Here is a 16,550-nt window from a genome sequence, read left to right as displayed (position 1 = left end):
AATGCTGTAGAACAGGACCTTTTGATCTGCTTTTTGTGACATTACTTTTTGTTTCTGTTACCAAAAACACGTCGCTTGACACGTTTACTCTTTTTTTTTTTTTTTGAAGTGTTGCTCCTCAAGTGAACACAAAAGCTTTGAGCATCTATGTTGTACCTCAAACTGTTTTAGAAAAATTCACATCACATGCATGCTGGTTTGAACGTGACATCATTCATTCTTTTCATTTTGTCCTTTTAGGGATATTTTTCCTCCAACGGGAAGTGATGATGACATCGTGCCAGCTCCCTTTTTTACCAGTAAGTCACAATCTCTCAAAAAGTCACTCAAATAGTTCCAACATAATTTCCTAAAATCCTGGAAAAATCATTTCATTTTATTGCTGTCAGTCAAAATGAGAAAAAAAAATGATTGGATTTATTCACCTTCATGTGTTGCCGGTAGAGACTATGAAGGAAAACCAAATCTTCCTTTAAACAGAGTTCAGGAAGAAAAGCAACGTCTGAGCTTAGCCATGTCGAAACAGTAATTCCCTCAACAGGAACGCTGAGTTAATCTTGAATAAGAGGCAGTTGGTGGTCGTGATGATGATGATGACGAGTGAACTTGTAAGGGCCACCCAGCTGTGCTCAGCCGGCCAGAAAATGGCCTTGTCGGAAGGTGGTATTCAGACGGGAAGCCAACAAACTGGCAAGCAGGCGTGTTTATTGCCAGGTCACGGTGAGTTTCAAAACCACGCACAAAAACAACAGCGTTACCTCTGCCAAGAATGTTTTCATCAGCGTAGGACGAGGGTAGAAAGTAATTTCCGTTTTTTTTTCCCACCCTCCAAAGCTAACTTTGCCTGCTAGAGTTTTCCTCTGATGGAGGTTGGGCACACTGCTCGTAGGCTTTGTTTTGTTTTGTTTTGAATTCAAGGTGTATGACATAACAAACACGGAGCGAGTTAAGAAGCTTGAACCAACCCTCTTGAAACGTGTTTAACTTGTTTTGTGGAAAGTACTTGACGTGCGTGAACATCGCCTCACCACAGCTACCTGTGCCAGAATAACGTATTCAAGTAGACTGCTCCCTTATCCCCTCCTCAGATTAAAAAAAAAAAAAAAAAAAAAAAAAAAAACATTCACACAATGTAATCATGTCAGTTCACAGACTGCCGTGACGAGTGCACCGATGTATCTTTGTGCCCCCGTTTATTGACCGCCGATCAATCCAGGGCATACATTGCATACTGGCCAAAGTCAGGCGGGATGGGCAGAAGCTCACACGCGACCTTACCGAGGTTGCACGCTATAGAAAATAGATGGATGGATTGTTCCATATGGTGTCCTCATCCACTTTACACCCGAGCAAATAAACATCCCCCAGCCACTTTCCATTTGTGGAAAATTTCATGAGTTTTTTGTTTGCTACTCATGCAAACTATAGTGGCATGCTTGCATCAACGGTGGCCAAAGTCAATTTGGTCAATTTGTTGCCAGCCCAGTGTAGATTTCCACCCACAATCCTTTGCCAAAAGCTGCTGCAAGACATCTAGTGTAAAAGGGCCACCTCCGCCACGGAGAGTGTAGGATGTGAACTCATAACTAAATCATCCTTGGCCGCTCCGACAACTCCTCATAGGAACGCACCAGAGAGGCCATTAGCGCTGCCGTTTGCACTTGACCATGCGACCCAGTAGCCCTCACGCACGACACAAATATTGCCAGAATGAGTTTGAACCCACGGGGCCGACCGAATGGATTCCCTCTCTTCACTGTTTGCATAAATTGTCTGTCCTTGAGTTAGCAAACCGAGGCCGGGCCTGAACTAGGGTTGTCACTCACCTGGGCGGACATTTTGAATGTGGCACCCATCTATTTATTTGTTTATTCATTTTTGTATTTCTTTATTTATTGATTTATTTACCAAATCATCCTTGTATCTATTTACTTACTTATTAATGTGTTTGTTTATTTATTCATTTATTTAATCATGTACTTATTTATGTATCTATTATTTATTTATCAATTCATCCATTAATTTTTTACTTACAGTGAGACCTCAACTTACGAACGCCTTATAATATGAACTTTTCATCATACGAACGTCAAATTTATGAAAATTAAGCCTTATAATAAGCAATATTTTCATAATACACACCCACCACGGCCGGTCCATCAAGCACACAACCTTCAGATCTGGCGAAAGTGATCTTCGGCTGTAGCACACGACCGAACAGCGCTCCAGCCGGCGCTACTTTCCATACCCCTTCTCATTGAATGAACACATCGATCGCCTACTTGGAGCTTTTTGCTGATAATTTTACTATTATGGGACCGGAAAATAAACACCACAGGCTCGTGTTCAGCCTCAGTTCAAATGTGGTGCGTTACGATGAATAAATTGAAGAAACTACCAGCCGTACACGTCTACTCTGCTCTGTTTGTTTGTCATCCAAGACTTGGGGTGCGTTCAGGTTCGAGAATAGCTAGCGCGCGACTTCTTATGACTCTAGGCTGTTTGGAAAGCACTGTCTAACTGAATGAGCGGTGACAAACACTTGCCAACGTTTTTGTGTTGCTACACTTGAACGCACCCCCCTGTCAAGATGCGATAGAAGTGATTGTGAATGGCTAAAGGGTAGAGTCATGTGTCATGGTAAGCCAATCAGAGCTAGTGTTTTCACACACACCGGAACAGCGTGTCAATAGTCACGCTAAATTGTCACGTACGAGTTGACAGCTCGGGCGTGGCTGCCGCTCGCGACACTTCAATTTCATTTCATTTCAACGAGTCACTGTCACCTCACCAGTGACATGATTATGACGAAAGTGCATCGCTATGTCGTGTGCTCCGAAAGTTTGCTTTTCACGAGGTGATTGTTAGACGCGAGTGTGCCATTTTATTCGCCCCGCCCGCCTTCTTTTGTCGCGTTTTATTCCGCGTCCGTGGAATCATCGGACTCGCGCCTTTTGTTGTCATAAAATCTCTGCCAGCACCCACGGGACTCGAAGTGAATGCAGATGACATCGAGGAGCTAGTTGCTGACCATAATGAGGTCATCAACATAGAGAATTTGATTTGCCTTCAAGAGGACAAGCAGAAGCAGGCCATTCAACAGTTGATGTGCAGGCTTTTATTGAACAGTTCCATTCAGAAAATACTATAAGAATCATCAACATGATGAATTATAATGTGATGCCTCAGTTTCGTAAGACGTTACAAGTCAGAAAGCAACAGGTGTCAATTAAGAGCCATCAATGACCATCACAAATGTAAATAAAGTGACTTTATTATACAGTGCAGTGTATTTCTTTCATTACAATACAATAGCACATTTATTATACATAGGATAATGTAGGTTGTGTGTAGTTTTAAGGCTTATTTAGTTGAAAAGTATATTTTATGGAAACCCGGGAACGGATTATTCCCATTTTAATGGTTTCCTATGGGATTTTTTTTTTGAGATACACACTTTTCGCCTTACACACTCTGTCTGGGAACCAATTAAGTTCGTAAGTTGAGGTCTCACTGTATTTATTAATTTGTGTGTTTATATATTAATTTATTTAATCTTTTATATGTTTCTGTATCTATTTACAGTAAAGTCTCGTTATATCGATGTCATGAGAATCAATGTCGTAAATAAACATTGAATTGGCTGTTTTGTATCGAAAAAAACAAACTTATATCCATTTAATTTTCATGCAGCAAAGCAAGTCAAATCATATCAGATGACGCAAACTGAATGCACGCCAGTCGACTTGTCGAGTATGCGTGGTTCAAATTTGGAAGCTATAAGACTTCAAATTACTTTGTCGGGGCCAAGGTAAAATATTTTTAGCCAACCTTGGATGTATCCATGAATTAAGAGTCTCCTAATCTGTTTTCATAATTTGCTCTAATATGTAAATCTTTAAAATTTTTATTAGGTCCAAACTAGCGAGGTCTAAGTAAGGCGTCAGATACCCTCAGAGGGTCGGCGATTGCTGGCTAAACCAGACCCTGCCCCTTATCCCCCCCGTCCCTCACCACCACTTCCCACCTCCCCCCCCAAGGCTGCAGTGCCAGACAAGCCCCGCTCTGATGCTTCCCGTTCCCGGCAGAGAGCCTCATGGTGACCCCTGTTAGATAACACGTTGAAAACATCATCACATAGTCCCTTTCCAAAGTTAAAACTGCGACAGATGTCTGCTTGCTTTATTTCGGACCGTTTGGTGATGGAACTAACATCACTTTTTTTCTTCTTTCTTAGATGAACAAGAGAAAAAGTCTCCAGATCATTTTGACTCCCGCAAACCCTTACAGAGGTAAATTCATTTTGATGTATTTACTGTATATAATCTGCACGGGTATCAACTGTATGCTTATTTACTGTTTTTCTTATAGAAAAAGAGCCTTCCGATACACCCCCGGAGTCTTGCAAAACGACCTGGACAGCGAAAAAGAAGAAAGTCTTGATAGTACAGTGAGCCCGATTCCGCCTTACTCGATAAAGACAAGTGGTTCTGAATGGATCCGTTCAGAAGACCTCGCTGGGCCCTTTTCTGAACACGGGGCTAACCGCATCGATGCATTTCCGCACGACTCCCCCCCTCCGCTACCCCCGAAACACTTTAGTGGTCATCACACCGACTCGTTGGAACCTCCGGAAATACCGGCCCGTCGGCCCAAAAGCACCACGCCGGCACTCTCGCACAACACCCTGATCCGCTGGATCGAGACACCGGCCGAGCGGAGGCTGTCGTCCGACGCCAGCTCCAGTAAATCCTCGGACCAGGAACGCAACGACCTGTCGGCCAGTGAGAGCGAAGAGAGGGCCCCTGGCCGGGAAGGCGCCAACTCCCCCGATGTGGTTCTGCCCACAACGTATTTCTCTGTGGATAACTGCATGACGGACACCTACCGGGCCAAATACCACAAGAGGCCTGCCTTGTACATGAGAGCAGAGGAGCACATGTCTTCAGGGGAGAGTGACGTGGACGCGAGAGGACTTGCGGCAAATGCTGAGCCATCAGATCGCCCAGCTGACGGAACACAACCAGGTACCTGATAAGGTGGATTTCAGGTCCACCTGAACATTACCCTTGACGCCTTCCTTTTGTTTTACAGGCTATTCAGTTTCCACCAAGCCCGTTGCAAAATGGAACCCGGTGACCCCAAAAGGACTGGATGAGCACGGATTCCTGTAGAGGGCGCTAAAGCATGAACAACAACAACAATCACTTTGCATCACGTCCTGTTTGAATGTCTTGAGCAGGAATCTGACAGCCAATCAGACTGCTCTTCTGAACGAGATTGAACAAATATTGAAGTTGCACATCCAGAAAGGTACAGAAAATGGACCTGTCCTGTTTTCAGGTTATCAAATCAAAACTGTACCAACTACTGAGCAAGTTTATCCTCTCACCGGTACATTAATGGATCCTAAGGATCCGTATAAGTAGGTATCCCACAGGTATGTACGTACTGTAATGCCGGAAAGCAAAGTTTCCCTAATTTAGGGGGAGAAGGCAAAACGATTCGAAGTGAAATCCGGTGCAGATGTCTCTTTTTATTAATAATAAGGTGGTAAGATTGACCCAAATTTAGGTGATGGGCAATTCATACTTATTTGCAGCAAGTATGTGGCGCAAACAGAGTCTTAGCACTGGATGACACTCCTAACTCTTTTTAAGCATTTTGTTTTAGAGCTGGTATTGTCCTAATCAAATAATACAGTACTTTAACTATATGTAGTATTTGTTCATGGTTTACTGTTTCATAAGTGACACAGTGCCTTTTTGTCTTTATATGTGTATAGTGCCAAAGCAAGATTTGAGTCAGCTATAACGTGTCATTTTGGAGAGGGGGATTCCCAGGATTTTATTTTCATTTCTATTGATCACCAGTTTTTTAGTCAAATAAATTGTTTTGATTTTTCCATGCGTCACTTTTGTTGTTGTCAGCTGTTTTATTTAAAAATGCATACAAAAAAAAAAAATCACTGGTCAACTTGTCACAATGTTTTGCTGCCATCTGGTGTTACATTCAGACACGTTGCAGTTCGGCTAAGCACAGGGGACCTCGGTTCTAAGAGATGCTATTTATAACTTATCTACCCAGTACTTTTTTAAATGCTTTTTTGATGCAACTCAAATCTTTATGGTTTAATATTTACCATAAAATATAGTAATTAAAAAAAAGATTTAAGAGCCCTATGAGATTTTTGTTGTGCTCATAACATGAGCGCCAAAGTTCTGATGAGCTTCAGCAGTTTGATGATTTTTTTTTTTTGATGTAGTCTGGTCAGAAGACCATTACAATAATCAAGTCGACTGAAGATAGAATTATTGATACGTTTCTTCTGTTCTGTTTGGAGCATGCAATCCTGACTGCATATTGTAATGTAGACCTTCATCAGTACTGTACATATTCCGGTGTGATGTAATATCTTTTCCGGACAAGAGATGGTGACATTACACTTTCTATTGTATTACTCGAAATAAGATGAGTTTTCTTTAGCCAAACTGTTGCAGTACTCCGGAACAACCAAATTATTTTTAATTAATAATATAAATAAATAATATTTATTTATTTTTACTTATTTATTAGCAGGAGCATAGTGACCCCAAACATGTTGCTCAATGTAGAAAATGTATCGGCACACATTATAAATTGGCCTTCAAAGTAAATATCCCATTAATTTTCACTGAATGACTGATAAACTCAAGTGTGGTACCAGAACGTGGTCACCAACAAAACATATTCCAAAATAGTAATTATCAAAGATGGGTTGACTCGAGTTGTTTGACTTGACTCGAATCAGACTCAAGTTGATATTTTTTAGGACCTGCCACTTGCTTGTCAAAAACTGGCATGGCAACATTCCAATATGCGTCATAAATTTGATAAATTTGCAAACCACGTTGTTTGCACCGTATGGATACAAGGTATAAGACCGGCAACGTTTAAGTCAATTCATGAGAAAGCCCCTCAAAAGACAGGAAAGCTAACGCAACTGTTTTGCTAGCTATACAAACTTGTTTCGGGAACAGTCAAAAACTGACAGTCAACATTCAATTAAGTGAACATTCAATTCAAGCGCAGTGATACCTCGGCTTCCGAATGCTTTAGCTAACGAACCTTTCACCTTAAGAACGTTAAATTCGCGAGAATACAATCTTGGCATACAAACTACTTTTCGGGAAACACGGAGTGCCACAATGGCTGGTGGACTAGTTTTCGGCGGAAGAACACCAAACCACACGGCCGAACAGCGACAGTGTGGCTGCCGGACTACTTTTCCACACCCCCTTTCTCAGAGTGCATATGTCTTTTGTCTTCATGGATTTGTTTCTACTGATACTTTGGCTGTTATTGACCGAAAAAGACCCCACCACAGGCTAGTGTTCAGCCGAAGAGGACACAAAACAAAATTACGGTCGAGCAAAAGAAGATCATCAAGAAACACCAACAAGGTGTGCGTTTGTGTGACTTAGCAGCCCAGTACCAGTATGCTAAATCGACCATTGTTAGCATCCTTTGGAACAAAGAAGCTTTTAAAGGTGCGATGTATTTTTAAATTATTTATTTTTAAAATAGAAATGAGTCTGAATTTGCCCTTTTAAACATTAATCTGACATTCATGTTTCGGATTGGACTATCGCTATAAATGATAATTGCACACCTATATTTCACGCACACTCTAAATGGAGTCTCAAAGAGGTCTGATTGGTATTCTACTTTAAATACAAAGTAGATTTGTGGACTATGGTTTGTTGTCAAATGCGATATTTGTCCTGTTGTTCACGTCAGCTGTTTTTATATTGCGGTTGACAAAGTACAATAAATCTTCTTTGACCCTCTCTGAGCAACGGATCAACCGAGCGAATGCGTTTGTCACATTAATTCATTTTGGATTCCACCGATATGAGCTGTGATTGCCGGTTGTCAGAGGCGGTGGCGTAGGAAAGGGGGCTGGGGGGGGGCAGGGGGCTGTGGCATATACTAAGCAATTGGACGAGCGCGGCGGCTTCCCATTATCTTGTCCCTTGCATTGTAATTATCACCGTTGCTCTTTCTGCGCCGCCGCTCCCGTCTCGCCCCCGCTATTGTAATCGTGATTGACTAGCGCGGCGGCCAAAACAGCCATGTTTTGAAAAGACATCTCATAACCGTCCTGCCATTTTGATCCCCTTCGCCACCTCCGCTGCCATCATCTTTCTCACTTCTTCAGCTCAAAGGGTTTCAACGTCACCCTCGGCCTCGTCCTCATTCCGTGTAATGACAGTTCACACTTGAATTGACGCGGCATTCCTAATTTCACACGAAGCTATCATACACGGGATGATGTCAAACAATTAAGTTGTTTAATGGCGTGTGCTGTGTGACACTTTTTAGCTTATTGAACTTTACCTCTTATCATCGTGATGTCACTAAAGGCCATCTTGCGGTTGCTACTTTAGGATGACCTTTAATGTTTATTTTTATTTATTCATTGTCGCAATTCAATATAATACAGTGATCCTTGAATTTGGAAAACTCTAATTTAAAAGATTGGTGATGTGGAGAAAATGTGCAATTAACTCAATCACTGCCATTCCCAAATTTATTTATTCGTGAATTGAAAAGCATGATGCGGAGCGCCATTCCCGAATTTGTTCGGATTTTGTTTTTTCTTGTGGGGGGGTGCCGATCAAGCGCTGGTCGGACCTCTGGCAATGTTTTTCCCTCCCACGATGGGGCAGCATTTGCCTTTTGTACCCCATTTGCACCTCAGAGTGCAACTCCAGACCCATATAATTGAGGAAATAACTTTTTTTTCTGATGAAAGAAGAGAGTCTAAGGTTTCATACGCTGCATAGAATGTTGATGTAGTCCTAAAACTCAATATTCTGTGGGTGCAGCAATTTCAATGAAAATGACAAAATCACTGGCACTGGAGTGGACATATTTTTGCACATCGTCTGGCACTGAGTTCATGCCCTTACGTGTGGGCATGAACGGAGAGCTTCACTCGCCATTTATCGAATGAGATAAGCAGATGCAAGGAACTCTGTGTAGACCCCCCAACTCAGGTCTCGATTATCCGGCCTATCCGACTCAAGCCCCTCATGCCCCTCACGAAGCACTGTCCCTTAAAATTACACATTAAACACACAACTACCCTCATACTTATTCATATTATCCATCCATCCGTTTTCTGTACCGCTTAGACTTCATCAAAGTCGCGGGGGGGTGCTGGTGCCTATCCCAGCTGTCTTCGGGCACCATGCAGAGAAGACCCTGAATTAGTTGCCAGTCAATCGCAGGGCATACAAAGACAAACAACCATTGCATTCACACCTAGGGACAATTGGGAGTGTTCAATCAGCCTGCCATGCATGGTCTTGGAATGTGGAAGGAAACCGGAGGACCCGGAGGAATCCCACGTGGGCCCGGGGAGAACATGCAAACTCAACACAGGGAGGCCGGACTGCGTCTTGAACTCACGACCTCTGCACTGTGCTAACCACTCGACTACCGGGCCACCTTTATTTATATTATTAATTTAATTAATAATATATTAATTTAATTAATAATATTTTTTTTAAATGAAATACAAGTCAAGGTAATGTAAATTTTACAACAATAATAATAATAATAATAATAATAATGACAATGTTGGGGTAGTTCGCTATACGAACATCTTTAAACATCTTTTTGCATCATTTTGTTTTGGTGTGGACTTCCTGATACGTCATCCTTCCTGCCTTTACATGATGTCACATTCCATTACGTCACATCCTATTGCGTCGCACCCTGTCCGTCATATAAATGCTCTCCCAGTCCGTCTCTCTCTCTCTCTCTCTCTCTCCTTCATGCTTCCTTCTCAGCCGACCGCGATGCCCCTGCTGTCTACAAGATTAAACTAATTTATTCAGTCCAACATCTGGCTTCCTGCTGATTTAACCATCCTCTGCCATCAACACCCCGAAAAGCTATGAACCAGGAACGAACGATCACGATAGACCCATTAAATAATAATACAAAACAATTACAAAATTTGAGTGATCTTTCAAATAAGCTACGTGGCGTGGGGGGATGAGACAAAAAGCTGCTCTGCTGTTGCCGTGGCAACACAAGATCACACATTTTTAATGGTCTGTAATAAAAGGCGGTAGAATTACGGCTGACCATGTTGGTTTCAAATGCAGTACTAGGTCCTTTTTTGTTTTGAGATTAGTGGCTTAACATGTGACAGAGTAAAAGCAGTTTTTTTCTCCCTATACCTCCATCCTGCTTGTACTTCTATATGTATGCGATAATTATTAAACTCACCAAGTCAATATAAGCTCTGTCAGACTTGTTTCTATTCGCTGTGGGGTTGACCTGTATTATATACATTGGACCTTGCACTTATTTTCAGGGAGGGGGGTGGGGGGGGTTGCAGTGCGGAGTGCAACCCCGCGACAGCTTTGAGTGATACACCTTGTCACATTGGGAAGTTCATCAGCAACCACTGAGAGGCCCATCGATTGGGTTGCCCTGAGCCCTGGCAGATAACGGATTGGATTAATCCCTCGCTGGATAGGAATTGTGCTTTATGCACGAGCGTGCACACACACACGCACACACACACACACACACACGCACACATACACACACACACACACACACACACTCCCACAAACATACATGCATGTATGGTGGCTGCATGCAAATAAGGAAACAAACAAATAAACAAACACATGAATAAACAAACAAATGAATAAATACATACACAAATAAATAAACAAACAAATAAATGAAAATATAAATGATAAATAAATGAACAAAAATCAATAAATAATTATAAACAAATAAATACATAAATAAATACATGAATAAATAAATACATTTCTTTTTAGCACATTGCCCAAAGGGCAAGCACAAATCAGTAATTGGAGGTATTGCTGACGCTCCCCTGATTGATTGTCGTCAGGATTCTGCCTGTGTTTACCTTAGTGCACAAATTTAGACCGGAAGAGTCACAGGCACCCCGGGTGTTCTTCTTGGTTTAGTTTTTTGTTTGTTTTGTTCTTTTTACAACTGGATCTGAAGGATATCATCCTCAGTGAATCGTTTGGAGGATTTCTTGTCTCGTTACAATGACAAGGGTAAACAGATTGAAAGATTCAATGTGGTCTATTAAGGCAATGTGCCGCTCGCTTCGCCCCGTGTTTCGTGTTTCTTAAAGAGGCGATGCATCAGCGAGGTGTCCAAGCAGAGATGAGCACAGCTGAAGAGCCAACTCATCAGACTCATTTTGTTGCCAGCGGGGTTTACTTCAAATAGTTATAATCTATGAACTGTAATATGATTCGCCAAGCACTTAGCAGAAATTCATCTTCCCCAATGCCTCCCAGGCAGTGTTTTGTGTGTATGAGTGTTTGTGCGCGTGTAAATATATGGCGTGTATGTTCATCTATACTTACCAAAAATGAAAAGGAAACTTTGTTATTGATTAATATTATGTGTAGAAACTCAAGCATTTCTACATCCCTAGTTGAAATAGAATGGGAAAGTTCCATCGTTTGATTACGATGCAAATTAAACCTTGCCACATTATTCATCGAGCACTTCAAAAAAATCAAAGAGTTGAAAACAATAAATAAACAGGAACAAAAACAAAAGTCCAATAAAACACAAAAACAACATAAATTGTCATACTTAGTTGCACGGCAAAGAATAAAAACGTCTTCAAATGACTTTGGAAGCTTGACAGAGAGGTGGCTCGCTTGACGATTAATCTTAAATCATTCCAAAGGAAAGAGGTAGGAATAGAAAACCTTGATCCTTGGGGCTCTACAAGGTCTTTCGTACATCTAGTCGTGTCTGACGACAACCCAAACACAAACTGTAACCCTAAACCCGAGTCATGACTACCTAGCTAGCTGTCTATCGATTAGCTATCTATTAGTTAGCTAGCTTTCTATCTAATTGAGTTACTTCCGGGTTGAGTGAACGCTGGCGCGTGCAGCTGCCGCTGCTCACTCACAAAAACCTTTACCATGGGACTGAAAAGTGACTGAGATTTTGAAAGGCGCTTAGAAATGAAATGTATTATTATTATTATTACAACCCCCAACTCTAACCCTGAACCCGTAATTCCTAATCAACCCCTAATTCCAACCCAAAATTTACCCTGCCCACCACCCCAATCCTAGCTCTGAACTCTCACACCGCAAATCCTGACCTCCCAACTAACTCCTAACCACCTTAACCTCAAACCGTAATCCCCTTAACCTCTTTATTCCAACTCCTATCCCCTTATTTCAGCTGCTTCAACCCGAACCCAGTAAAAGGCGTTAGGCCTTTAGGCGGTAGGTTTAGGCGTTAGGCCTAAACCTACCCACTTTCAAACATAATGCCAAACCCTAATCCTCACCCCTAACCACAACCATAACCCTTAACCCCAACCCTGACCGTCACACTGTAACCCTAAACCCTAGTCATAATCACAACCCCAACTGTAAACCTGAACCTCTAATTCCCAATCCTAATCCCATCCCCAACTCTAACCCTACCCATCACCCTAATCCTAGCTCCAAACTCCAACACCCAAAACGCTGACCCCATTAACCCAAACACCTAACTACCTCAACCCCAAAGTCTAACTCCCTTAACTTCTCTAGACCACCCCCTAACCACTAAACCTAACTGCACTAACCATAACACCCTAAACCTAACCCCTAAACCTACCCTTTCAACCTTAACATCAAACCTGAATCCTTACCCCAACTCTAACATTAACCCTAACCCTATCGCCTAAGTAAGAGAAAACCCTCCTAGGACCTAAACAGCAGACTTACGCGGTCTTTTTGACCATAAATTCTTTTGACTTTTTGCTAGTCTGTTCATAATAAACATGGTGCTGTATTTCACAAGTGCCAGTGATTCCAATTTGCACTCCCCCATCCCTTTTGGACCATGTATGAAGATTTTTAGCTGCCAGATGGCAGCATAGTCACAGTCATCATCGCTGGTCAGAACCTCTGCGGCCTTAACTAATGAGTCGCTGTGGCCTAGCATCTGTCTCTCTCATATAATGTCACTCACCATGTGGAGGACACCGCATGCCGTCTGGCCTCTCCGAAAGGGGAGAAATTGTTGTAATTAATCCTCACCCGCGTCTTTGTCAGGAATCATGTGTATGTGTAAACTTTGGTGGATTGTTGTTGTTCTCTTTTATGGTTCTAGTGAAAAGGCAAAATGTGCAAACAGCGCAGGCATCTTCCGTGTCACAAAAGGCAGCACACCACAGCCCGCTAATGCCGGCTACCAAGGGCTCTTCGGGGGCTACTTTCAGTCTGTGGAAATCAGGAAGTCGTGCAGCAAAGACGAGGCACCGCGCATAAAATCTAATGAAGCACTTGCATGCTCTACGTCGCGAGTGCACTTGGCTCAGAGAGAAAGGACATCTCCAAAAAGGGTCCGTTTGCCACGCGCCAACTTCCCAGAGTGTATAATCACAGTGCTTGATTACGAGCAGCCATTAGAAGCCACTGTAAGTGCCGCAAATACAATGCGAGAAATGATGGCCTGCGGTGTTTTAAATTCAACATGTTTGATACTGCAATCGCCGACACATCGGAAGACCTTGTTTTTTGTTGGCATATCACTGAGTGAGTGCAAAGGTTTTGTTTACTTTCTATATATAATATTTTATATATATATATATATATATATATATATATATATATATATATATATATATATATATATATATATATATATATATATATATATATAATTCTGATATTGGATTCTAAATATTTACGTATTAGGTCTAGGATGACATTTTAATTTCCAATCATCATATTAACATATATACACTATACAACACGAATCAGAATCAGAATCATCTTTATTGCCAAGTATGTAGAACACACAAGGAATTTGTTTCCGGTAGAATATATTCCGAACATAGCCTTCTTGTCCGAAGGAAAAATAGTTTGAAAAGTAAAACGCTTTGGTGCCATTTCAACATCATGGAACTATTGAATGATACTTTCTGACTCAAAATCATTTAACATTTCATTACAGAGCTTTGTTTTCAGGTTTCATCCCAGACACTTGTCATATAGTGAAAACGGAAACTATTGTATGAAATTTACGGGACTGGGATAAAAACCTTGAGGCACGATCACGTTCCCAGTAATTTAGCAGCAGATTCCGACTCTGATTACTAAATGCCCGAAATGTTTCGTCCGAAAACACTATGTGCAGTTTTTTTATGAAACAATTTTGCACATTTACAGTATAGACATTTGTATTTTATCTTTTCATCCCCCCACCCCATCCCCTTTCAATTACTGCTGTGGACTGCAAATTTCTCCATTGTGGGACGAATAAAGGTTTTGTGATTCTGATTAAGAAAGGCTCAACGGTGAATTTTTGTAAATAAACCTAATCTGTATTGTAAAGTATTTATGTTTCATAGGTTGACTGTTTTTACTCATTTATAATTGAGGCTACTAGCAAATATGAGGACTGCATTAGAATGAGAATGTTCTACAAGAACAGCAAAAACAAAATGTGTTTTAACTCTTTTAGCATAAATGGACCTGCACTGATACAGTATATTTTGTCCAAAGTCACTTTGATGAAAAACAGTAACTCAGATGGATTATACAAACAGGATTACCTAGATCCAACCGGTCTCTGAATTTGTGTACAAAAAAATACATTTTATTAAACTGATTTGTGGGGGGGGGGGGGGTTTGGTCGGTTTGGGACTGTTTACAAGAGTGTGTTATTTAGTGATTCTTACATTTTTTTTTCATGTATTTTTCTTCCAGGCAATATAACATATAAAATATTCCATCATAAAATACCATATATGTATAAAAGCCAGAATATGCAGATTTAATGTTATTTATTTATGTGTGTTTTATTTTTTTTAATGGCCACTATCTATAAAATGGCTGGCTACAATGCTACACTGGTCCCATGGCTATCAGAGCAGCATTAATGTCGGACCTTGCACTGGGGAACTTTTAATCATTCTGCAGCACAGATGATAACATCAGCATTGTGAATGAATGAGATAGTCTTACTCAATGTTTGTCTGATGTATCGTTGAAGATACCCCAAAGAAGTGATTACCTTCCCCATTTCTCTTCCCCACTCCATTTCCATTTCCCACCCCACCTTTCTTCTTTGCTGGCCCCTTGTGCCGCCACATCTTCCCCGCACACCTACTTCCTCCAGCTGTCAATTACTGTGCCCAATTACAAACTGGCACGCAATTAGGATCCGCCTCCCACGCCGGCCCACGTCGGTAATGAGTTTCCGCAGTCATTGATGAAAGTCACAATCACACAATGTAGCCCAGTTTCCCAATTATCTTTTTTTTCTCTCCCCGTGCTGCCTTCTTGACCCCTCTTGAGTCTGTTTCTGTATTTATATGCTAAAGCCTCAGTGTTTTCTACCCAAGGGGAGGCAATGGAAAAAAAGAGAAGATAATCCTATTTCACTGTTATGGCTTGACAATTTTGACAAAGGGGAGCAAACAGGCGCACTCACTCACTCAGCGCTCGTATTTCTCAGCCCATCTTTTGCCAATTTTCCATGACTGTTTGTTCTTGTCCACGTCAGAACACTGTATATTTGTAGAGGATATCTGAGGTCATCAGCACTCTCACCTGGAGTTTTGTTTGGTGGCAAAAGTGCGTATGAACCAATAAAAATCACTGATAAAAATATGAACTCTTTTATTTTACCCGGGTTAAGAGTGATGGACGCATCACTCAGAAGTGAAGAGATGAAACTCTCTGAAAATGACATCATCACGATGATAGAGGTGGTGGTTATCTGTACTCTGTTCTACGGCCACAATGTAAAATAAAATCTTTCCGGATGCATACACTGAGCTTTGAACATGAATATATGGTTGATTTTATATATATATATATATATATACATACATACATACATACATACATACATATATACATACATACATATATAAATCCTCGTCTCACCCACCATGGGTGGTGTCTGTCCCCATTTCAGCTCGGGTCCTCTACCAGAGGCCAGGAAGCTTGAGGGTTCTGCGCAGTATCCGTGCTGTTCCCAGCACTGCGCTTTTCTGGACCGAGATATCCGATGTTGTTCCCGGGATCTGTTGCAACCACTCGTCGAGTTTGGGGGTCACTGCCCCAAGTGCTCCGACCACCACAGGCACGACTGTCACCTTTACCTTCCAGGCTCTCTCCAGCTCCTCTCTGAGCCCTTGGTATTTCTCGATTTTCTCATGTTCCTTCTTTCTGATGTTCCCATCACTCGGGACCGCTACATCCACGACAACGGCTTTCCTTTCCCCTTTATCTATGACCACGATATCTGGTTGGTTGGCCATTACCATCTTGTCAGTCTGTATCTGGAAGTCCCACAGGATTTTTGCTCGGTCATTCTCCACCACCTTGGGAGGTGTTTCCCATTTTGACCTTGGGGTTTCCAGTCCATACTCCGCACAGATGTTTCGGTAGACTATGCCAGCCACCTGGTTATGGCGCTCCATGTAGGCTTTCCCTGCCAGCATCTTACACCCTGCAGTTACG

At 41.7% G+C, this 16,550-nt stretch overlaps 1 protein-coding gene across 1 annotated transcript in view; it reads left to right on the top strand.

The window, feature by feature from the left end:
• The window catches only part of usp53a (ubiquitin specific peptidase 53a), a 38,869-nt gene extending 32,955 nt beyond the window's left edge, over nucleotides 1-5,914 (top strand). Inside the window, exons 14-17 of the mRNA XM_088990348.1 lie at nucleotides 241-299; nucleotides 4,238-4,292; nucleotides 4,372-5,027; nucleotides 5,095-5,914. Coding sequence (XP_088846474.1) covers nucleotides 241-299; nucleotides 4,238-4,292; nucleotides 4,372-5,027; nucleotides 5,095-5,174 — 850 coding nt within the window. The 3' untranslated portion in view covers nucleotides 5,175-5,914. The remainder of the gene's footprint in view (nucleotides 1-240; nucleotides 300-4,237; nucleotides 4,293-4,371; nucleotides 5,028-5,094) is intronic.
• Nucleotides 5,915-16,550: the final 10,636 nt, after the last annotated feature.

Source organism: Hippocampus bargibanti, linkage group LG02 (assembly GCF_051943395.1).
Source record: "Hippocampus bargibanti isolate YZ-2025 linkage group LG02, ASM5194339v1, whole genome shotgun sequence".
NCBI lineage: Eukaryota > Metazoa > Chordata > Actinopteri > Syngnathiformes > Syngnathidae > Hippocampus > Hippocampus bargibanti.
This window is presented reverse-complemented; position numbering and strand designations above follow the sequence as displayed.